At 41.3% G+C, this 25,743-nt stretch overlaps 1 protein-coding gene across 1 annotated transcript in view; it reads left to right on the plus strand.

Annotated features, from left to right (window-relative positions):
- The window catches only part of LOC121166690 (acidic amino acid decarboxylase GADL1-like), a gene marked incomplete at its 3' end in the record, with an annotated part of 84,589 nt that extends 72,206 nt beyond the window's left edge, over positions 1-12,383 (plus strand). Inside the window, exons 13-14 of the mRNA XM_040995931.1 lie at positions 1,342-1,393; positions 12,294-12,383. Of these exons, the coding sequence (XP_040851865.1) occupies positions 1,342-1,393; positions 12,294-12,383 (142 nt within the window). The remainder of the gene's footprint in view (positions 1-1,341; positions 1,394-12,293) is intronic.
- Positions 12,384-25,743: the final 13,360 nt, after the last annotated feature.

A 25,743-nucleotide genomic window follows, 5' to 3' on the forward strand; every position in this document is an offset into this window, starting at 1 on the left:
TCACACTCTTTGGGGGAAGTCTTTTACCTGTTTTGTCCAACCTTTCATTGCATGCAAGAGGAAACTGAATCAGATCCAGGTAGGCTAAAGAATTGGCTTAGTCTCACAAAGTTGGTTGGCTGCATCACCAGTATCTTCTGAAATAGCGTCATGCCCAAGATTTCTGAAGAAGCAGAAATACATTGCAGAGGCTCAGGGTCTATGTGGTCATGCAGTTTCCTTGGAAGGAGGGCTACAAAAAGGGGTTTGAGTTAACAGAGAAGTGAAGGAGAAGATGACAAAAGCAGTGGTTCACAAAGCTTTGCTTGTATAGGCAGAAATTATACACATTTCCATTTCTTTTATTCTGGGCTCCCTATATATTTTTCTTTCATTAATTTTGTTGTCTAAAGTTATGCAAGTTTAGACAATTATGATGGTCCAGAGTTAGAAAGCTGTTGAAAGAGGTGTACTCATCCGCTCTGCATCCTCTCTTCACACCCTCGGATATTCTTCAACAGCTTGGGTTGGCCCTTCCTTCCTTCCCTCTGTGTTCATGTCTGCCTGGATAGAAGCTACTTTGTGTTTTTTTTTTTTCCAAAAGTCTTTAGCCATGAAGTCAACGAGCCATCTTTCTCAGGATCTCATTTTTTTTTTTTTTTACCGTTCACTAATTCAATAGCTGCATCATCGTAGCTTCAGTCAGTGAAGTACGTTTTAGTTTACCATTCTCAAATTTCGAGATATTAACCTTGTTTCTGGTTATTTCGCATGAGAGGCACACAGCACTCAGCTGCTACCCTGTTGTATTCTGCATCCCCTGTGTCTGTGCTTTTCGCTCCCAGTGTGGTTAAAAAGGTGACATCACAGACGCTGGGTCAATGGCTCCAGCCCACTTACCTCTGACATCATGCTGATTTTCAGCCCCCTCTGCTCTGTGCTAGCCTTAGAAAAGATGTCCATCTTCTTTGCTCATCAATGAGCATTCACAAGCAAGGATTACATACCAAAAACTCTCTGTCAGCAAGGCAGTTTAGGTGTCTGCTAAGTCTCCATCTTGAATATGGATGTGAAACCTACATGTCTATAGATAGATCTGTGGCTTTTTCTGCTGGGGTTAAAGTCTGCTGCTGACGTGTGAGATAGATAACGATTTCATCAAAAGGTAAATCTTGTTATTCAGATCCAGAAATTGCAATAGGTCCCGGGGCTTCTGCTTAAATGTGCTATACCCGTATCTGTACCCATACATTCTATCTTAGAGCCTTATCAATGCATCTGAAATAACAGCCTTATCATATGCATTAGTCATAATCATGACACTCTGATTGAAGAACATGTTTTTGTTATTTTTAATTTTAGGTACCTGGTGGATGAAATCAAGAAGAGGGAAGGATTCAGGCTACTGGTGGAAGTAAGTGAATGCAGAACTGTGTTTGTGCTTTTGTCAGTCGATGATTAAGGTGGTAATTTTCTAATCTGTTATATTTCATTGGGTTTTTTTTGTGTGTGTGTGTGTTGCAGACTTAGAGACAAGTCATTAGCTTAATTCTTAGAGTCCATTATGTTAATTTACTCTATTAGTGAGTGTTTTTCCTTTGTTGGATTCACAGAGGATACACATGCCTTTAAGTATTGAAAATTAAAATGCTCGATAATAATTACCAGGGATAATGTTGAATAAATTATGACCTCTATCTTGATATATAAATTGCATGATGATTGTACTGCAAATATTCAACCGTGCTGTGCTGGTGCCTGCATGTGAAAAATCGATTAAATGAATGTAAAATAATGCATACAGCTTTATCTTTTTATCAAACAATGCGAACATATTAGCTTTGCAGCAATGGTAAGATAAGCCATTTTGTTGCTTATGCTTTGTTCAAATTTTGTTTATCAGAACAGCTGAGAGATAGAAATGGAGACAGAGATAAAGATACGAAGAACATTTCCATCCACCATTTCACTGCTTACATGTCTGCAGTAGCTGGGGTTGGTCAGTCCAATGTTGGAAGCCAGAAGTTTAATCTGATTTCTCTGTGTGGGTAGCAAACAATTACTTGAGTCATCAACCCCTGGGGTTCAGATCAGCAGAAATCTAGAATTACCGGTGAAGTTCAGACTTGAGCCCACACAGCTCAGAACGGGATTTGGGAATCCCAATCAGTGGTTCAACCACTAGGGCATGCACCCACTTCTGCCACTGATGTTGTCACACTGCTGTATCTATAAGAATATGATGGTCACAAAGGTATTTTTTTTTCAGAAATATAAAGTGTGAAGATGTCTTGCATCTTTTTAAAGCACATAGCTTACAACAAACATTTAATCTCGTGTCAAGATCAGCTGGAGGCTGTAGTGCGGGAGTCAGAACTGTGTGTAAACAAGCTAGCTGCATTTGGTGTTCACTGATTCTGTGTGATGTGTGGGGAAGTTACTACCTGCCAGACACAATTCCAAACATTGGAGGTACAGTCAGGAAAGCCTCTGCCTTCGCAGCGCTGAACTTGAAATGGAGAGCGATAGGCGATGAACAAGCAAGTAAAAAGATGGAAAATATTAGACAATGAGAAATATTTAAAAGATGCATTTAGTTATTTATTTGAAAGCCAAAGTTGCAGAAAGAGAGGGAAAGTGCATCCATCTGCTTCCATTCCTCAAATGTGTGCAATGGCCAGGGCTAGCCAGGCTTGAAGCCTGCAATTCCATTGAGGTCTTCCATATGCATGGCAGATGTCCAAGTCCCTGAACCATCCCGTGTTTGCCATCCCCTGTTGATCCAGCAAGGAGCTAGATCAGAAGCAGAACATCTCAGGTTCAAACCATGTGAATGTGGTATTCCAAAATGGGATGTCAGCACTGCAGAAGGTGACTTAAGCTGTCGTGCCAAGACACCAATTCCCCGAAAAATCTTAAGCATTCTTAAGAAACAAGCTAAAGCTAGTTAGTGAGAGAAAGTATAGTGCATAAGTAAATAATAACAATTATGGATGTGGGAAGTACTTTAATGGAAATTGATTGGATGAAATGCTGAACGCTAAAATGTGGCTAGGTTTGGGGATCTGAGATAATTTTTGAGAACTGATTGGCAATCAACAGAGAGCCATCCAGATCTCTGAGTGAAAGTCATTTTTGTGGAATCCACAAATAACTCCAAAGGCTCTAAAGATAGACATCTATATGATTGAGCAGCTAGGAGGGAGTATGATACACAAAGGGAGAGGTGCAGTTGGTGATGGGATGAGAGAGTGGCATAGAGGCCATGCCAAGTGGGATCAGGCAGACCAAAGTGCCCCCTTGAACTTGTATTTCAAGTGTAGCTCCTGGGTCTGTGGTAAGCCAGCCGGCTGTTCAAGTCATGGTAAGATAGGCAGAGGTGATACTGAAAAGAGGACAAGAAAGCCAAAAATGAGACAAATCAGGAGATTTTGTGAGTTGTGGTGATCCTCGATGGACAAGTGTGGGAAGCACTGTTGCAGAAAATCCAGACCATGCTTTGCACCGATTATTAAGTTCTAAAATACCAGGTTCTGGGGCCTGCATTGTGGCACAGTTAGTTAAGCCACCAACTAAGACACTGGCATCCTGTATGTGTGTCGTTTCATGTGCCAACTGCTCCACTTCTGATCCAGCTCCCTGGCTGATCGTGGGAAACGAGCAGCAGATGTCCCAAGTATTAGTGGTCCAGTACTCATGTGAAAGAACCAGATGAAGCTCCTGGCTCCTGGCTTTGGGTTGGCTCAACCCTGGCTATTGAAGGCATTCGCAGAATGAACCAGAGGATAGGAGACTCTTGCCCACTCCCTGTTTACTTCTTTATCTGTAACTCTGCCTTTAAAGCAAAGAAGCAAATCATAAAATAAAATAAAATCCTAAAGTTCCTGAAAACTAGAGATACAAACGAGGTTTGCAAGCACAGGAAAGGAAGCAGCATCTACATTATTTTCTGAAAACAGTACAAAGAAACAAGAAAGCAAATTTACAGTGAAGGACATTCTACAACTCACCCGGTATGTTCAGCATGTCTATGGCGTGGAAGTTAATAAAGGGGAGTTTCCAAATGAGTGACGCTTAACAAGCATATACACAATTGAACCTTGGTGGAACCCTAATTTGAACAAGCCAATGGCATAAAATAATTTTTGAGATAGCTGGGGGAATATTAAATGTGAACTGGGTACTGAATCATGTGTGAGGCATGATAATTATATTTACATAAGATGATGTCCATAGATTTCAGAGAGATAAGCAATACCATCGGCTTGAGTTGAAGGTGGGTCACTTTTCTCTATTTTCTTGACCTTGAGTGACTTCTTCATTTCCTTGAATTTTAAGTACCTCATTTTTTGTTTTTAAATTATTTATTTTAAGCTACTGAGTTGAGAAGTAGAGAATTATGGACAGAAAGATTGTTGTCATCTACCTGATGATTTACTTCAGAAATGTCTGTGACAACCAGAGTTTGGCCCAGGCCAAACCTGCCAGAAGGGATGTATTTTTTTTTAGCATTGTATGTTCTTTTAATATAATTTTAAGGTTCTAAAATCTAATGCTTAGTCCATATCCATTTCCATATTTCCAAAGCACATTAATTTTTAAAAATTGTTTAGTTTTCATGATACGATTTCTTAGGCTCAGGGATTTTCACTCCCTCTCCCACCACTGTTCTTCCCTTATTATACAATAGTTTGGTCCCTTTCTGTCAGTCACAAGTCCATCATTCCTCTATTTAAGTGTATCCTGACATTGTAGGTATAGAGAATGGTATAAAGTCCAGCATTCTAGTGTCAAGATATATTTAACAGTTTCATTGGGAGTCCATCTTTTATTCAGAAGTAGAGATGCATACTGCAATGTATCTCCACTTCATGGTATACTTGCCTCCATTATACAGATCCTCTAGATAAATATATGCACATACATGCTTATCTATATATCTGTTGATTTTGCATTTTGCATGAAGTTTGCCTTATATCAGAGAGAACATATGATATTTGTCCTTTTGGAATTTCACTGAGCATAATGGTCTCTAGTTGGAACCATTTTATTGCAAATGGTAGAATTTCATTCTTTCTAATGGCTGAATAGTATTCCATAGAGTAGATGTACAACAGTTTCTTCATCAAATCCTCTTTCAAAGAGCATTTGGGATCTTAATCCAGATGACCATGGATTGGTGGTAGGTGGTAGAAATCCAGTTCCTTGATCTGTCACTGCCACCTCTTGGGGACCACATGAAAACAAAGCTAGAATCAGAAGCTGGAGGAGGTGTCGAACCCACACACCCTGACATGAGAAGTGGATGTTAACTACTGGACCACATGAAAACAAAGCTAGAATCAGGAGCTGGAGGAGGTGTCGAACCCACACACCCTGACATGAGAAGTGGATGTTCACTACCGAGCCAAATGCCCAACCCTGAAGTGACTTTTCTTCTTAGACTGAGAAGTGTAGTGTTTAGGGAAAGTACTACACTCCTTGAAACAGCAGGATTATTTCATGGGGAGGACAAAAAAATGTGAAGGGACAAATAAAGATGAGCCAATTAAATTTCAGGGAGAGCAGTCATTCTCACTGCTCCTAGATGCCCTACTTCTGACCTGACTTCCTGCCCATGCACCCAGGAAGACGAAAAGAATGCCCCAAATGCTTGGGTCTCTGGTATCCATTTGGGAGGTGTGGATGGAGTTATGGGCTCCTGGCATTGGCCATTCTGGGGCCAATCCCAGATCTGGACCATTGGAGAAGCAAATTTGCAGATGAAAGATCTCTGTTTCTCTGTCTCTCTCTTCATGTTCTGTCACTCAACCTTCCAAATAAATAAACTTTAAATTATTTCTCTATTCTTCTAAGACATTGAAAAGTGAGACAGGAACTTCTGGTCTCTCATCGCTAGTGAGCTACAAACATTCCCACTCTGCTCATGAAAACAGGTGAGTTGTAGTCAGGAGTCAGCCTCTGTTCCTGGATTTTTTTTTGTTGCAAAAGCAGATATACAGAAGGTCTTCCAGGGATGGTTCACTCCCCAAGCGGCCGCAACGGCTGGAGCTGAGCCCATTCGAAGCTAGGAGCCAGGAGCTTCCTCCAGGTCTCCCACACGAGTGCAGGGTCCCAAGGCTTTGGGCCATCCTTGACTGCTTTCCCAGGCCACAAGCAGGGAGCTGGATGGGAAGCGGAGCTGCTGGGGTTAGAACGGGCACCCGTATGGGATCCTGGCACATTCAAGCCGAGGACTTGAACTGCTATGCTATCACACCAGGCCCTGTCCCTGGATTATTTTATCAGTGGAAGCCAATCCAAAAATAGCGACAATAACTTTCTAAATAGTCTTTCAGAATTCCTAGTACATGGTTTTTCAAATGGATTTGCATTTGCTCCTTTTGTTTTTGTTTCATTCTGAGAAGGAAAGTAGAATTTGGTCTTGAATTTCATAGGCAAGTATCAATGTGATTCATTATTTTTGTGCTGATACGTGTGTGTGTGTGTGTGTGTGTGTGTGTGTGAGATTAGGTATGATACGGAAGCAGAAAGATCTGATGTTTAGCAGATAGCAGCAAACATGCTAAGTGAGAGCCTGAAAACAGTGAATGAACACAGCAGAACAGAAACCCCAGTACTTGACTAACTTTTCTTGAAAAGAAGAATGTACATCTTCTTAAAGATGATTGAAAGTCATCATTTCAAATCAATTCTGCATTATTCATAGGCCCCTGAAAACCATGTATCTGTCTTTGTCTGTTGGATCTGAGATCTAATATAGAGGTGCGTTCCTTTCTATGCTATCATTCACGTATTTTATATTGATCTCTCGGGAGAGTTCTAATTATCCAACATTTTGTTTTACTCTTCCTGAGTTCTATACTTGGAGGAGTTTTTTTTTAGGTTTCAAAGGTTTTCAGAGTTATAAATTGTCTTCCTGGATATATAGTCGAATTCCTGTCCATTTCAGGAAACTCGTCCTGGGAGAACCCATAAAAAGTGGTTAGCCTCAGCTTCAGCACTTGGTACAACAAAGAATTCACCAGTCCAACCTCTTATGGGGTAACTTTAATTATTCATGTTCAAATCGCTATTGAACCTTACTTTTAATATGTATCAAGCACATTTATCTTACATAGTTATCTTGTTCTACGATTTTATTAAATCAGAGAGAACTCTTAATTGCTAACTCCATTGTGTCTTGATTAATCTTTATCTTGCTGTGCTGTTGCAGTTCTTCACACTGTTACCCACTCCATGCCCCTTGAAATGTGTTCTTTCTTGATGTCTGTGATTTGATCCCTCTAGCTTTTCTGCTTTCTATGGAATGCTTTCTTCTCAGACTCTAGATGGAAAAGCGATCATCTCAGGGCCCTCTTAAAAGTCCCTTTCCACTTTGTCAGTTTCAGTCTTTTATTCTGCCCACATAATCTCCCTGACATATTTAACCACCTGTGTAGCTGAGCCACCCCTGGCTTCAAGGTAGTCTGCATCCTTGGCTTATCTCCTAAGAGCAAGTCCTTTGCCTATGGCATGTCCCGGAATTTTCACTGTGATTCCACACCATTGCAAATTCAACATTTCTAAAGTTGATGCTGCAATTAATTCCCTTACCAAAATTCTTCCTTTGAATCGTCGGAGTGGTAATAACCTAGGCATGCAAGAAACTTAGTGCCATCTTCACTCTCTCCTTCTCCTTTCCATTTAATATATCCTGGGTGCATTCCCTACAATTAAAACTACTGTCTTAGTTCAGTACTCATCCCTTAGGTCTCCCAACTGTCTCCCACACTGGCAACTCATCCATCTACAACAACTCAAGTGCCCTAGCTCAAGTGAGAACCCTCGATACTTCAGGCTCTCTACTTTGCATCTAGCATCAAATGCAATCTGCTTGGCAGTGTGCATGAAGAAACCCTTGGTGAAGTGGTTGGCATCCCCGTCTCTAGCTTCACCTCCCCTCTGCACACACTGTCCTCAGTAGTCAAGGACTCGTCACCCCTCACTACACCGACTTCTACAGCTGCATTATTCCTTTTGCCCAAAAGTTCTTGGATTACAAAAACTCTCTTATTTTACAAGGCTCACCCCATTGCAGTTGCGCTGCCAATCCTAGTTCTATTACTAGTCCCTGAGTCCCTAGAGGCAAATATGTAGCAGATGTCATTTTCTCATCTCGGTGCCTACTCTAATATGTATAACAGAAAAATTCTGCTTATTAAGTTGAACAGTGTGGTTGCTCTTTTATGGATGCTCTAAAATTTTAATGTTCCCCATAAAATATGGCACCCAGAAATTAATACAGGGATGTGTCTCAACTAATGCAGATCATTTTTAAAGTTTTATTGTAAATGTTTAAAGAAAGAAGTAGTGACAGAGAAAGATCTTTTATTTGCTGGTTCACTCCCCAAATGGCCTCAATGATTCAGGCTGGGATAGATAGTTCAAAGCCAGCCAGCCAGGCATTCCACTCAGATCTCTCATTTAAGTGGCAGAAGTCCAAGAACTTGATCTTCTCCCTGTGCTTTGCTGGGTGCATAGAAGAAAATGAATCAAAAAAGTAGTTAGGGTTTGAACTAACGCTCTGATAGGGGTTGCTGGCCTCCCAGGTGACGGCAGAACCTGCTGTGCCACAGCACTGATCCCCTACCACAGATGTTAATGAGTCTTCTTATCCACTTGTAAACAGCACCTCTTTCTGTTAATATGGCCTTGCATAATATTCACCAAAATCAGAGTTACTGCTATCGGTTGGATATTATAAATATGGAAATACATTAATTAAATTTTAAAAATTCAACAAATCTTCACTCACCAAAGCAATGCCATGGTTTGGTTAAGAAGCAGAAAATTAGCACATTCCCTACTTAAACAAGCAATGACATGAGAAGCTGGCTTTCAAACCCATATTCTCATAGTTCAGATCCAAAATTTTTGTTCTTCAGTGCCGCCTTTGGAATTTCTCAATATTCCAGTCTTATATTTAGAACCTGTGAGCTGGAAGTCAATTAAATTACACCATGCCTCCTCTTCCGCATTCTATATTCGTATAATTGACTCTTTGAATCTGCTAGATTCTTCCTGCATTTATACTTATCAAAATGTATAATGCTAGCTTTTTGTTATATTACTGTTATTCAGGTCTAATTACTCATTAAGAGAAGATGAGCTCCTTCCCCCCGCCCCCCCGGCTCTTTCTTTAATAGGATGCAGTTTAGGCAATGTGAGTTGCTACTTTTTGGCGACCATTACCTCCTTCCCCAGGTAGTCCCATGTAATTTGTTCAACAATCCTTTCCAGAACTAACATCAAAGTACTATGTAATGTATCTGTTCTTTTCCTATTTAAAAGCCGGTACATAATGGATCCATCTTTTCTTTAATGGAACATCCCTACTTGATGAATTTCAAAAGATTGTGACAGTGCACTTGCTGCCACTTTTGTTTGCACTCATCCCTAGATGGTGCAACTCCTTTTTATGCCTTCTCAATGTCATGAGTTTTACAGAACACAGATCCAATGTGTTCCGTAGACACACAACCAGCGGATTTTCACACATGAAGGGAATTAAGAATACATGCTATTTGAATGCTAGCACCTGAAAGCATTTGAAAGAAGTTGCTACTGTGAAGTATCAGCTACTGATACGTTCTCTGTGAACCAGCAAAATGCATATTCTTGCCAATTTTAATTTTTTGGAAACAGCCAAATGATAATATTCCACCTAATGGACCATCAAATTTCCCCCAATGAATAAAGTATTAGAAGGGTTGTTGTGTAAGATTTCAATTGTCTAATCACCAAAGCCATTTTATTCTAAAATGGAATGTTTAGACAAAAGGTAGCACAGATGTGTCACTGCTAAAATAAAAACATACTAAAACAAATGTAACATATCTAGATCCTGACTCACAAAATGTAGAGCCTAGGTTGCCAGATAATGCTGTTCCAGAATGTTCTATGGCCTTTTCATGTAAAAGGAAAGTGAGTTCAAATTAGGAATCATTGAGACAAAAACTTCATGGTAAAGTTGAAGTTCGAGGGGTGTCATATGAAGAGATTTTACAATAGAATGCAGTTCTGGGGGGTTGTGTCATAATAGAAAAAAAGAACCCCTAAATACACAGGAATGGACAGCAGAGAGAGTGACCACACTCCTAAGACTGGCGTAAAACCCCCAAAGACAAGGCCACTCCTTTGCAGGGATGGAATGCAGATGTCTTTGTTGAGAGTGAACAAGTCTGTGGCTGGGACTTGTCCACACTGGTGGGATTTAATAGAAATCAATATTCAGCAGGGTTGGAAAAAGTCATGTGCGTGGAGTGCCAGGATTCAGAGCTCACTAGAAACCACTCTTTAAGGCGAGGTACTCGTCTGGAATCACTCCCCTGAGGAACTAGCTGAGGGGATCAGGCAAGGAAAAGCCACTTAGCGGGATTCAGCTGTTGCCAGTCATCCATGATGTAACCTCAGGGGCAGTGTGCTAGGGGCTCATTGATGCCCAGGGCTTCTGATATGAGGCACAGATCCAGTAGGCAACCCAGGAAGAGTCATCCCTTCCTTCTTTACTGTACTCTGCCACAAAAATCCAAGATTGGACCAGATGACAAGGGAGAAATATCTAGAGTCTAACCCAAGTATTTTTGGACAGTAAGAAAAGAGTGAATTTATTGCTGAGAGGCTATAAATTGATAACTGACATAAATGGCATCTGGAAAAAGATTCTCTTTGATATGAGTTCCAACAATGCAGTAAAAGATAATCATGGGTTTGGTTTTACTTATTTTGTTTTTGCTATTTTATAATAAGTTATAGTTGCTTTATTTGAAAAGATTTATTCACACTAATTGATCAAAGAATTCAAAGCCCAGTATATTCTGTTTTACAGAAACCAAATCAATTATAAATCAGAGATCCGAGGATAAATTGTGTAGATCTGTAAAAGCTTCTGCAGTCTCATGATAAATGTTTGTGGAAATTGAGCTGAATTGCACAGTGCTTCAGTTTTAACTCTTTTGTACTCTGAAGATGTGTAGCTCTTTTTGGTCAAATCTGGTAAGGATGTTAAGAATTTCAAAGACAAAAGGGTAATCAGATCAAGAATTTGTTGAGCTGAAGGTATGTTAGAGCATTCGTGTGTGATTTAGAATCTGCTAGCATCAGAACTCTCTTTGGTACTCATCTTGGTTTTAGGAGATGAGGTGATTGCTGTCTGTGCTTTCTGGAAAACATTGCTATATGACCCAGATGCTAGGGGAGAAGTGTGATGGTCATTGAAGACTGTCACAACATTCACTTTTTGCTGTGTTTATGGTAGGAAGTAGAAGGCGTTTCAAATACTGTCAGTAGCTCATGAAGAAGGTACATATGGTTCAAAATATTTCTTGAACACAAGTCCATGTGTGTAACGTGAATCTCCAGTGTCATGTCCCAAGCATCCAGTCACTGAGGGCAGGTTTTTGACTACCTATATGATTTTTCCCGGAAAGGACAAAGCTCCATCTGTGTGGTGATGGCATGGGATAAAGCCTGTGCTAGCATACCACACCTCATTTAAACAAATGATCGTCTCCTAGAACCACAGGTTAGTGGGCATATGATAGGACTATAGTGGCTTAGTCACAGCTTAGCATGAACTACCTACTTCAGAATCACCTGTCGCGCTTCATAAAGTTGTTTTCTGGGGTGGACTCAGACTCAGGGTGTTTTAAGCATAAGAAGCATGAATACACATTTTGTACAAACTCACTAGCAAGTTCACATTCTCTCTGATGTTGGGGAGGCCTGAATCAAAGCAATTTTGTTTCTTCTCCAATACAGCATATGCCTGGGTACTAGCTCACACACGGCATGGTGCCGTAAACTCGAAGAGGCTGCTCATTGGTCAGATAAACCAGCAGTACAGGCCAGTTTGGGCTGAATACAGCATAGAAGAAATCCTTGGAAGAATATGGTGGTGTAAGAGATTATGTAAGGATCAGATCAATGAGTTGGACAACAGGCATTAAATGAACATCTGTGTATGTCGTGTGCTTATTGAGTCAACTTGAACTTTTGTCATGCTTTCTTTTTGATGTGTTATCATCCATTGTCTAGAGGTAAGAAAATCCTCTAGTGCACATAATACTGAAGAAAATTTGACAGCAGACTGTTATAAAGGAATTTAGGCAGATTGGATGTCTACTATATAAAATTCATGCATATTCTCAATGTTATATATACATGACAACTCTGAAACAGACTAGCTAAGAGGTTAAAAACTATCTGTTCACTTGAATTTTAAGATAAATCTTGAAGTAACAAAATAACTTTCAAATTTTCTTAAATCTTAGCCTGAATATGCCAACATTTGTTTTTGGTACATTCCACCAAGCCTCAGAGGAATGGAAGAAGGACCAGAGTTCTGGGCAAAACTTAATCTGGTAAGTAACAAGCAAATCTTTTTTCTCTATGAAATGGATTCAATGTCCATTATCTATGGATTGTATAAACAACCAACGACAAGTCAAGCAGTTGCCAACACTATTTACTGTTACAAATGCATACGTTAGCACACATACAAATCCAAGACAATTGTGTGTCTGTAAAATCATTATAGAATTTATTAGAAGTTCTGCTATACACAGTGCACTTAACAAAATAGGATATGCAGACAGCATGCAACATTAAAGTTGTGTGATAAATGGCTATGTTTTTTTATTTCTTCCATTGTGCCTTTGTGACTATTGTATCACCTTGTTCGGAAACAGTGTTCAAAGCCTGAATCTGATACAGTTATTAAATTATGAGCCATTCTGTGCTCTTAACAACAGAAGCCCTGCACCTTATACTCAGCTGGCTTCCGTGAAAAAGAGGGGAGGAGAAACTAGTCAGGGGTTCCAACTGAGCCTCAAACAAAGTATGCTAGAAGTGTCTTTGGACACAGCTGTTGAGAGCTGACAATTCAGAATGAGGAGAAGCACTGGGTCCTGAGACTGCTTGCGTGTCATCTGCATCTCTCTTAGCCTTCCCTGCCTGTCTCAGTCTGGATTCCTAGGACTATGAAATTTCTTGAATCAATACTACATCTCCTATTTTTTTTTTCCTGCTGGCTCAGGAAAGTAAACCCAGGGTGCCTCCCCTGGGGATAATGTGGCCTTGATAATAGCACAGAGGTGTGGGATGGATAAATGTCATCAAAGTTAGGCAACTCTTTCTTCTTGTTGTCTTTCCTCTCATGATAAGCACAGTTGACTCTGATACTCTGGGAGTCCATGCTGCCCAGCTCTTTGTAAAGCCCTCCTTCCTCTCAGTGAGAGACTCAGTGAATGTTTTAGCAGACTTTATGCCATAAGCCTTATACTTGCTTTTTAGAAGAATAATGATGTCCTAGTCAGGCAAGCAACAAACATTTGCCCAGAGATTACAATGCTGTGCACCAGGGACATAAATATCAACAGGACCTAGTCTCTGCCTTCACGAAGCTCCTGTCCAGGGAGGCGACGAGTACAGAGATGATCACAAGGCAACCAGCAAGTGCCTGCAGATGACACTCTAGGCAGTGCAAGACATAGGAAGGGCACCTGCCACAATGCGTGATATCAGAGTCTTGAACAATAAGTAGATGCCATGGCCATTTGTTAAGAATCAGATTCTAAGAAGAAACAACATAAAGAGCCAGTAGTGGTAGTAGAGAGGAAGGGGTGATTCACAGACAGCGGAGGTGCAAAAGGGCAGTAATGGGAGGTGAGAGGAAAGGAGCAGTAAAGGCAGGGTCATGGGGTCATGACAAAACCTTGGGATTTGGGCTGAAGATTTATTAAGAGGAAGGGGACTTGGCGTGATCTTTAGACCAGGACTACTTGTATTGTCTCACCTGGCATCAAGTTCCCCAACCTTCAGGTCACTTTCTAGGTATTTGTGATTCATGAAAACTACTCTATTGTAAGAAAAACATGACCAATCTGTAACTTAGCGTACCTGCTTGTTTTCAGATCTGAGGCCAGGGAGCAAAGACATATCTGATGGGTGGTTTCTATCTAAATGTGACTGAAGCTTTTTTAGTGGGCTGGAGAGAGAGTACTTCAAGCTGGCAAAGATATGGTTCCTACTTTTCTTCTTGCACTAAAATCTTTTATTGCTCAGAAAAGCAAGCACGGATATGATCAGAATCCTTCTGTCTGGGACTGTTTTGATTCATTCTACTTAGACTTCCTCTCCTTAGAAGATTTGAAAATATAGGTGGGTAGGTAAACAAAATCAAAATTATTCAGACATACTATAAGATGTTCACATTCCTGGGCAGGTACACACCGCTTCTCTTATGTATCCATGAATATTCATTCCTTCACGTTAAGAATGCATTTCTGCCATGTTGGGACCATGATGGGACCATGGTTTCCCTGTATCTGATCTAGTATGTTACTGCTTTAATTATTACAGTGGCTTCTTGTGAAAATACACAATGAAGACAAATTGTCATCGGTGCTTAGGCTCTTCATTTCCCATTTTTCTTCTTGCTCCTTGTGTGGGTGTAGGCACGCATTTAGCAGCAGGGGGGAGGGACGCACACCTATCTATTGTTGATCTATGAGCTTTTATGCTTGCTGTACTGTGAGAATCCAAGATTTATAAGCTGGCATGTACTTAAAGCCCACTTGAAATTTATTTCAGCATTTATTTTGGATAGAAAATCACACACTAATAAATAAATCGACTGTGGCTTGGCCCTTCCAATGCAAACGAGTGTCAGGTGGAGCTGTCAGATTTTAGAATCAGTGGTGTGATAAGTCTTCTGTTTGGCAGCAGGGCAAGGGACTGTTTGGTGATGAATCTGAGTGTAGGAGCGCATATATTTGTGCATGGCTTGCAAGCACACATTCACAAGCAAATCTTCATTGCTTTCCTGTCTGGACTGTGGTGTCTCTCTCCTGGTCTCTGCGTTTCTGCCCTCTCCTTGGCCGTTTTGTTTGCTTTGTCATTGCACAGCCCTACTTCTGGCTCCACTTTGTCATCACAGCCTTGCCTGAAGTCTTGGAAGTCTTTCTTCCCTCTTCAGTAGCAGTTCTCAGCCCCAGCAGATCAAGTACCCACCCCTCAATGATCCCTTCCCTCTCCTAAAAGGCAATACTGCCTTTTGAAAAGGCAATAGAAGATGTTGCATATAATATGAAGGAGGAATTCGTATATTACCAAAAGTTTCATTCTGTAAATTTTTCATCATAACAATAACGGAAGACGTAAAAAAAAAGTGATTACACTCTTGCACAGTCTCAGAGACACAGGGAATGTAGGCCACACACAAACACAGGCAGTGGCATCCAGGTGGTATTGGTAACAGTGGTGCTAGTGACACCATGTTCAAATGTGATGCCCAACTCTTGGTAAAGCTCGGAAGAAATTGACTTTCCCTTGATTTACATGGCAGTAGAAACATTGCACCTGTTAAAAATAGGCTCTCAGTGTTTGGCACTGGTATGTAAAGGAGTTAGATGCTGGGCTTGAGCAGCTGAAACGATACGTTTCCTCCAAACACATACAGTAGGACAGTTGAAAGTTAGGCAAGACATGGGACAGTTCTTCATTACCCAGTATGGGTCCACACTCTGCAGGTGGCAAGGGTCTGATGGTCCCACCTGCTGTTAATACCACCAGCACATCCCAGACATTGGGGAACCAAAGTGTAGGCCCACATTTGCAAGATCCTCAGTAGGATAATCATTCCACTCCCAGTGAGGATCCCTGGTCCACGGGATAATTTCTAATTCTCCCTGCTTGACAGTGAAAGGCTTCCACAGATGACCCGAAGGTATGTTTTTCAACTCTAATCTACTGTCACTTCTCATGCTGTGAGTTAAGCAGGCTGGAGGACTTACACCAGCTGCTCTATTTATCAGGAAATGCATTAAAAGCTAGGTAATGGATAACCCTCATTAATCAAACTGTTAAATTAATACCATTTTAATGCTAATGCCAAGTGTTGGTAAGTACCACGGGATTTCTATAAATTACTTATGGATACATACATTTTTCTGACACATTTACAGATGTGTCAAATGCTTTCGTTTTCCATAGATTTACTTCTGTATATTTCACTTCTAAAAGTTTACTGTTTTGGGCCTGGCATGATAGCATAGTGGTTATGGTCCTCACCTTGAAATGCACCGCCATCCCAAATGGGTGCCGGTTGTAATCCCGGAGGCTCCACTTCCTGTCCAGCTCCCTGCTTATGATCTGGTAAAGCAGTCGAGGACAGTCCAAAGCTTTGGGACCCTGCGCCCGCATGGGAGACATGGAGGAAGTTCCTGGCTCCTAGCTTCAGATTGGCTCTGCACCAGCTGTTGTTGTCACTTGGGGAGTAAATCATCAGACGGAAGATCTTCCTCTCTGTCTCTCCTCCTTTCTGTATATCTGCCTTTCCAATAAAAATAAATAACTCTTTAAAAAAATTTACTGTTTTGAAGTATTTATTTATTATAGGGAGAGAAAAAACTCCTGAGATATCCATAGTGTGTGTTTAAAACAGTGTTTCTTTCTTTAAACTAGATGTTAAACTCTAGGAGATTGATCAAATTTTAATATACAATTCTGAGAGTTTATAAAACTGAAATGCCGTTCCAAAATGATAGATTCACAATACATCAATGAAAAAAAATGATGTAACAGCTACTATTGTACAATTTTGAAAAATTATGCTTTTATATAAATTCATTTTTGTCAAGAGATTTGTTTATTGATTTGAAAAGTCGGTTATGCAGAAAGTGGGAGAGAGAGATCTTTTCTTACTACTAGTGGCTGGGTATCCCCGTAGTGGCTGGGTCTGGGCTAGGCAGAATGCTAGAGCTAGGAGCTTCGTCGAGGTCTCCTGGGTAGGTGGCAGCGGTTCAAGTACAGGGTCTACCATCAGCTACTGCTTTTCCCAGGCCAACAGCAAGGAGCTGGAGTAGAAGTGGTGCAGCTGGAACTTGAACCAGTGCCCACAGTGGATGCTGTGCAGCATCCCAGGCAGCTGCTCTGCCTACTATACTACAATGTTGGCCCCTATACATAGATTCTCAAATCGGTAAAAATAATAAATACATAAATATGTATACACCTAGACAAAAGGTGACTAGTCAAGTGCTAAAATAGTTCTAGAGGTAAAATTATATAGGTGTTTAGTCTTAATTTCTTCATGATTCCTTTATTTTCTACCATAATTTTTTTTTTACTGTTTTGTGGCCACAGTAAAACAGCAATGATAGTAAGCCATAGGGTAGAGTTCTCCACCAGTGACACTGCTGGCTCACCCGAGTGGCTATCTAGAGGAAGGCTGTCCAGGTGTCACCGTGTCCTCCTTACAGTTAAGAAATTGAACTTGCACTGGATTTATTTCCTGGATTTAATTGACTTCCAATATTACTTTACAGCTCTCGTGAATGCATTTAACACCACACAAAGCTGTGTTTTCAGTGTCAATGTCTGTCAGACTTTCTGAGCTTTGCAATTCGGAGCCACAGCGGAGTTTTCTTTGGCAATCAGGATTAGGGGTCTGCGCGGTCACAAACTGTTTTAATTCCATGCATGGTTTCAGAGCCAGTTTATGCTTCTCGCGACCTCTTCCCGCTACTCTCCTCTCTCCCTCTCACCCATGGCAACACAACACTGTGTAGGCAAGTCTGGGCTCTGAGCTCCTGTCTGCAGGCTCTGGCAGCTCTGATGGCTGCGGTGAAAGCTTCCACCGGCTCCCCGATAGCCATCTGTGTGGGGAGAGAGCACGCTTGGCCCTCAAGAACAGAGACCTAAAGTCTCGGGGTCTCTTCAAACTGCTTCATGCTGAGCAGAGACTAAGGAGGGAGCGATGCTAGAAAATAGAGAAGCCGTGGAACCAATCAGACCCTCAAATGTGATAGAAAATTCCATTCATTTAAGTTATCCAATCATGACACAACCTTTTGGTAACGATTTCTTCTTTTGTTCAAATCTCAAAAATAAGTTTATGTTACACCAACAACATTTACATTCCACATGCCATTCATAAGCTGCCTTTTTGTACGCACGTGTGGCCATTTCAACTGTCTTTTTTCCTAATTTTTAATTTGCTGGTGTGCAGGTTTGTGACTGCTATTATAGGCTCCTTTCTTCTGAATAATAGGAGGAGAACAAATCTTCTCTAACTGGCTTGTGGACTGGTTATTTTACTCCTTATTGGGTAATATGACTTGCCATCCTAGTTATCTTCAGACAGAATTTAATATTCTCCCTGACAACAAGCTGCATGACACCAGCTTTTGACCAAGAGGTCATGTTGTTCGAGTGAGGCAGGATGCACTTCTGTGCTGGACTCACACAGGTGGTTAGCACACCCAGACAGGCTGCTTCCTGGGATCGAGGGCCACACTTCCAGGAACAAGTCCCTTTTATTTCCCGAATGTTCTTCTTCTTTTTTTTTTTTTCCATGTCTGATATCTGAACTCATTTCTAGCCACTTTAAGCGTGGTTCTGTATACTGTATTTTCAGGTTTTGTGTGTGTGTGTGTGTGTGTTTATGTAGTATAGGAGGTCCTAAAATTGGTTGAGAGTTTTATTTGTTTGAAAAGCAGAAAGAGAAAAAGGGAGAAATGCCATCTGCTGCCTCACTCTCCAGATGGCTGCCACAGCCAGGGGAGGGACAGGGTAAAGCCAGGAGCCTAAAATGCCATCCAGATGTTCACGTGGATGGCAAAGTCTCAAACACTGGGGCCACCTTCTCCTGTTTTCCTGGGCACATTGGCAGGGAGCTGAGTCAGAAATGAAACAGCTAGGACTTTGTGTGGGATGTTGATGCTGCCAGTGGTCGTTTAACCCACTATACCACGACACTGGCTCCTTTCTTATTATTACTTTTAAAAATTTTGACTCTGATTTTCTTTGAATCATCACTGGTGATATTGGTATATGTAGTCGTTTATTGCTGGATTATGAAGTGAAAGCATTAGTTTCTTTGAAGCAGCAGACATGGGTTTTTCTGTTTTACTTTTCATTTTAAAGGTGTGATTGTGTTTTAAGCGTGTTATGTGTACATTATATTCTTCAAAAATCCTGTTTTCTTGTGGATATCATTCATTCTCCGCCCATCTGTTCTTCAAAACTTGTGTTTAAGGAGCATCTGATGTGAAGTGCCTTTTGAATACAGTGTTTCTGGAAGTGGTTTTGCACTCTCTCCTTGTTCTGATGGTAGCTGCGGTGTAGCTTTCAAAAACGTGTAAACTTAGTGTGCTGAGTATATTTCACAGATGTTCCATGTTCCTTCCCCACATTGCTAAGATCAAAGGTTAAATGCTGTTCTATTCAACATTCTCTCAGGTGGAGTTATTATGCACAATTTATCAGGCATTATAGTTTAATCAGTCTTATTCTTGAGTTGTTCTGCAATAGAAGGTCAATGAACCACTTTGGTCCCTCTGGTGAAATTATAGCCCTCTTCAGGAATCAGCTGGAATACTGGGGTGTCTCTTCGCCTAAGCGACGAGGGGGTGGGCAGCACCCTGAACATTTACTGACTTGTATGAAATTTGTCAGTGCGATCTGGTCTTTGGACGTCTAATTTGCAATTCTTTAGTAAACCATCCATCCTGGTTTGCCTGGTTTACCTGTTCCTGGGCATTTGGCACTGGATACTCATGGAGGAGAGGGAATGTAGATCCCCAGCCTTGGTTCTACCAGGACGATCCACCTGTGCTCAGCCCGCAGCTCGCTGGTAACTTCAAGGGATGCCTGAGCTGCACATGACTGCGAGACAGAGAAAACGTGCCATGTAGTGCTGTCACACGTGTAAGCAGCTTTCTTACAGTTTGGAGCCTCGTGGCAAAGACACTATGAAGGTGCCTTGGCTATTTCTGCTCTGTTTTTGTCTTTCTCTCTGCCAAGCACAAGACAGAATCTTACGGCTCCCTGCCTCTCCTGATCTGAGTGGGCAGGTGGTGTGGCGCTCCTCAAATTTGCCAAATGTCTCAGCTGTCCGGTGATGAGACCCCAGAGGAGACCTAGGCAAGCATAGCGGAGAAAGGGGAAATTTCCTTCAAACCAAAGGAGGGTTGAGATCTCACAAGTTGAGACCATCTTTTACTTCCCTACTGTGGGTACCCTAATGAGATATCTGCATGCATGTGTATGCGTGTGTGTGTGTGTGTGAGTGTGTGTGTGTGTGTGTGTGTGTGTGTGTTCCAACTTGAAACTTCTATTCCTATCCTAGCTAGTCAATACACACAGGACAGCCACAGAACACCAAGAGATCACATTCTCCTGGTGAGGAGAAGTAACCTAAAGGTCAGAACAGGCTAAAATCCCCTTTGGAGCTGTGGCGGCTGTAGTCATAGCTGATGCTGCCTTTCGGCTTGGCCTGGTAGATGGTGCCTGGAGGTCAGATTTAATTTTATTTAAAGGAGATATAAAGTACTGTGACATTTCTTGCACACCTGAGTTTATGGAGCAAAATTCATACCCACAACACAGCCATTAAGGAAATTGCTCTGGACTCAGTGCAGTATTTATTGTTGTAAAATAAAGAATGGACCCTTGACAAAAGACAAACTTTTTTTTTTTTAATGCTATCTTTGAGGCTCCTTTGCCAGTTGCAAAACTGCCCCCTGGTGGCACGTTTGCTCATTTTCTTTGTTAGTAACGGAAAGAACACATTAAATGCTGACTGAACGAAGTGAAGATGTCAAAAAAAAAAAAAAAAAAAAAGAAAAAGGGGGGGGGGGACATTCCAGGTATCAGAGATGCCCAATTCTGCCAGACAGACAGTAGCCCATCTGAATAGGGAATTCTCGAAGGATCAAGTTGACCTTTGGCTTCAACACGTTCCTCTTTCTGTCTGCTACCTAGATCCATCCACGTCCAACTTCCCTGCATTTCCTTCCTATCAAGTTCCTTTCTGCTGTAATGCATTCCACGAGCAGGTGCATGATGTTCTGTCTTCTTCTCTCCCCTCCTGTCTCTCCCTCCTTTTTTCCTCACACTTTCCATTCTTCTTAACGTTTCTTTCTTGTATGTCTTCTGATAGAATGCTCCTCTCAGCGGATCAACATATCCAGGCTTAGAGGAAACTCTTTCGCGATTCTCTCCCTCTCCATCTCATTGGGTTCGACCCCTAAAAGGAAAAGCGTGATGCCTCCTACCCTGCGTAATAGTCCACGGCACCATCGTGAAACCATCCCCAGGGTGTAGGGTGTGTAGGTTGCTCCCTAATGAGGCAAGCCACACATCCTTTCACGCACACATCCGCTTTGACTTTCACGGTTTCCTGAACAGACTTTGCTCAAAGTGCTCATTTGTGATGTGGAAATCCAATGTCATCTTGAGCTTGGCGATGCCTACCTACCCAGGAAGTTTTTCTCCACTTGTACGTCTAGCAGTAGGGAATGAACACCAGGTTCAATCCACAATGGAAGTTGCCACTGGTGGTGGTGGTGGGAGGGTGGGTGTTACTCAAAAAGATTAAGAAAGTCCTATTCAAGTAGGCCCCATTTTATATGGTTGGAGAATGATGCTTCTTCATGTCTACTGATGGCATCTCTCCAGCTATTCACTTCTTAATATGTTGCATATTTATATATATATATATTTTCAGATATAATGTTCTTTTTATACGTTTGAATGAGGAAATATATATGGTTTGTGTGTGAGATCTTTGTCACATGGAATGCAAATGTTGCCCTCAGTATAATGTCCTTTTATTTTAGTCTAGCAGGTTTCCTCATTGTACAGAAGTTTTCCATCTTTTATGTATTCAAATCTGTCAGTCTTTTCCTTCATGATTTATTCCACTGCTTCAAAGCTGGAGCTACTGTTCTTTCACAAATCTGATAAATATTCTATTCTATCTCCTGCTGGCTTTTCTGTCATTCAGTCCTTCATCTTTAACTCCTTAACGCATGTGTAGGCCATATTTGTAAATAGTGTAAAAGAAGAAATCTACTCTGAGTATTTTGCCCATGTTATTTACCACTTACTCAACTTTTATTTATTGAATATTTCTTCCTAACACTTCTATGAGGAGAAGCCTGGTTTATACTTAACAAAATGCCTCATTCTATTTCTGAATTTTCCAATCTGTTCTATTGATCTCTGTTTCTGATTTTTGTGCCGGGATCCAACAATGTGGATTGTTAATGGGCTCTCAAGTCTGCAAAGACTCTATACTCATGGCTGTTTTGTAATAGCCTTTTTTTTTTTTGTATTTGATGTTTTTAATTTTAAAGGTTTATCTATTTGCAAAGCAGACTAGGAAAAAAGCAGATAGATTTTTCTCTCTGCAGGCTCACTCTTCAAATTGCCGCAACAGCCATAACTGAACCAGGACCATACTGGGAGTCAGGAACTCCATCTCGGACTCCTGCGAGGTGGCAGGGTCCCCAAACATGGGCCTTTATCTGCTGGCTCCCAGGAGCAGTAGGAGAGAGCTCGATGGGAAGTAGGGCAGTGGTGACTCAAATTAGCGTTTCAGTAGGAGACGGTGGGCATCACAAACAGTAGCTTAACCCAACATATGATAATGCCCACCCATTCCAATTTTTTTTTTCTATTTAAAACCTTAAGGGACAACTTTTTAGATATTTACTGGATTTTAAACCCCTGGTTCCAGAGTTAAATAAGTGCCACCACTGTCATTCATCAACTGTATGGCAATGGGAAAGTTACTTAGAATTACTTTGTTTCCATTCTTCATCAACACAGGGATAATGAAGAGAATCTATCTCATGGGGCTTTGGTGGGGATCGAATGGCATAATCCACAGAGAGCATCCTCTGGGGCCTCCATCAGAGCAGAAGCTTTCTAGGCCTGGGTTTGTCATCCATCCTGTTGCCTCTGCTTTGATGCACTCTCTGCACCCTGAATGTCTTCACGCTTTCTTCTCTGTCCCCGTCCCTAGAGCCTTATGTCATGTGGCAGTGATGGACAATAAGAGTCCTGCACCGCAGTGATGGTGCCACTCCCTTGGGTTCTCCCTTGCCTGTAGCGTGAATGCATAACCATTCGGGGACTGCAGGGATCTGATTTCACGATATCTCACCTTGTCTGCTATGAAGCCTGCTCCTGCCCAGGTGTTCTGCTGACCAAACCTCTTGCTGCAGTCTTCACTTGGAAAATCAGATTTCACTGCCACGCGTCCCGTGTGTGGCTGCCAGAAAGCCTGGTTTCATCCTTTATTTGTAGCCAGCTCCATCACCATCTCATACCTCAGTTGCTTCATCCCTCCAGTTGTGCTGATTTTCCCACTGTTTGATCCAAGTGTCCCACTCCTAGGGAGTCCTGGAAACGCTGGAGCGTTATTGTATGGTAAGCATCATTCAAATACCAGCAGTGCTGCCTACGGTGGAGTTTGTGCTAGCCAATTGTGATGTCGTCTGCCTAGCTCAGAAGGGAGATGACTGGAGGCCGATTGCCCACATGGTAATGGGGGAGGGGTCCAGAATGTTTTGGCCATAATTCTTACTTGAATCATCTGTCCATTCCGCAGAAGACTATATTGTGAGCACCTACTATGCGCAGGCACTCTTATGGGTTCCTAGGATACATCTCTCATCTCAAGTCATTTCTCTAATAAAATACTCATTCGAGGGCTTAGAATAAGTATAATTTAGGATTGGGGTTTTAGGAAAGACAAGAAGCTGTAAGTACATCCAGAGATAGCTGTCAGTGATAAAGTGTTCATTATGTGAAAATCAATGTAATAAATTATTTGCTTAAAAAAAAGCATAAAAGAAAATGTAACTACAGTGGATTGCTTTTGTCCAGTTTCCATGAAAGAAAGTTGCATAGAGCATTAAATGCCTACATAATAATTGTCAGGGCTTTAAAGATATAGATGACGTCCTCCCCCAGAACTGGGGGAGCCCAGTGGTTGGTGGCTGCCTGCGTCTTAATTGCGCTGTGAATCTATCAGAGAAACCAACTGTAAATACAGCCTCCTTCACTATGATCTGTACTGGAAGCAATGGAACTATACCATCACACCTGTTGTGTTTCTTCACCTCAGTTCTGAAATGATGGTTTATGCAAGTGCGTCTGGTCAACTTTCAGTCTCCTTAGTTAGCTAGTTTGCAAACTAACATCACTCTCCTCAGCTGTGAGAGAATATTCGAAACTTCCCAGGCTCTATACTATAGAAAAAGTCTATCGAAGTAGAATCAATTTCTACTGTCTTCCACTGGAAATTAAAGACTTCAGTGAAAGGATGGCATTTGTGCCATGTCTTAGAAACCACTAATTTATAGCTAAGATGACACAGGGTCATGTTTTTGAAAGATGTTTTATAAATTATAGAGCAGCAAGCAAACACAAAGAAGGCTGGCTTTGTGGAAATACAAAAGACCATGATTATCTTAAAGATAATTTTCTCATTATCAAGAATCCAGGAATAGTTTTAACTTCCTGCATTCACCAACTTTTTATATTCATAGAAAGCCTCCATATTTTTTTTTGTAACTGTCATTGAGCATTTATTTCAGTGTCTTTCACTGGGCTAACACCATTCCACATGCAATCTTCTTTAGTGTTCTTAAACATATCCTATGAAATAGATTGGTATTAGTCTCACAGACGGCAAGTTATTTATCTAACTTCTGATTTTAGTCAGACAATTAGTTAGTGGCAGAGTCAGACTGATTCTAAAGTCTTCTACCCTGGTTACCATAGTGCTTGTTGAGGAAATGGGGAAGTGCAGGAAAAATATGAAAGGTAACATAGAGACGTCATGGGAAATGCAGATCTGATGGAAGGCAGAGCGGGGAGATGCACTCTGCTGACCTGGAAACCACCAGTGAAAAAAGAGTCCTTCAAGCGTTGCATGGGGCTGAAATTCACCAAAAGAGATGAAGCACTTGGTTCATGCAAGCAGGTCTTTAATAACACTTGGCAGACAGAAGTACATTATACAACCAACTGTTTCAAAGGCCAGGAATGTTGGGTGGAGCCAAAGCTTGAAGTTCAAATGGGAGAGAAGTTGTTGAGCATCATGAAGGCATGTTGTTCTTGGCTCTCCTAATAATTAGCTATGAGATTTTGGAGCAAGTTACTGCATTCTGCCAAACTTTAAGGCAAGATTTGTCTAATTCATGGAATTGCTGATGATGTAGCCGACAGAATCAACATACTAGTGCTCACATAATTGAGCTGCATTCGTTATTGCTGGGTAACCTGCCTTTGTGTCTCCAGCTCAGATAGTTTCTTGAAGCTTGCCAACTTGCTAAAAATCTAAGCAGGTATATAAATCTATTGCTGGTTCAGAACTCAGAGGACTATCTGGAGATCCAGGATATACACTCTGAAAAGAGCGCCCTTGAGGCAAAGATGGGAATGAATTTGTGGGTGTTTTAGAGATCCTTTTAGGTTTGATAACTGTGTGAATCTACCGGAATGATTGTGGCTCCAGATCCTTCTACACTTCTTCATATCCTGAATGAATAGCTTGGCCCTGGAACGTAAACAAAAGGTAGACAATATAAGACAGAGACACACTAACCTAAGACTCTGTAATTACTCTCAAAACATTCACCAAAGCTTTCGTTAGCCTTGGCTGCTCCTGACCAGTTCTGTGAATAAGGGTGTGCTTGCCCGTTAAAAAAGAAGACAACTTTGATGAGTTACCCTTTCACCTCCTATTAAACTCACTTTCCACGTTCCATGTAAATTTTCCAGAATATTTGTAGCTTCTCTAGGCTTCTGATGGGCTAGCCTCTGATCTATTGCCGTTTCCATTTTTGCTAACTAATATTTCCCTGCTTTCTGGTATCAGGCGATTTTTTTAATGTCAGCTGGGTAGGTTGATTTCCAAAGCTA

Source organism: Ochotona curzoniae, unplaced genomic scaffold (genome assembly GCF_017591425.1).
Source record: "Ochotona curzoniae isolate NIBS_2020 unplaced genomic scaffold, NIBS_Ocur_1.0 patch205, whole genome shotgun sequence".
NCBI classification, from domain to species: Eukaryota; Metazoa; Chordata; class Mammalia; order Lagomorpha; family Ochotonidae; genus Ochotona; species Ochotona curzoniae.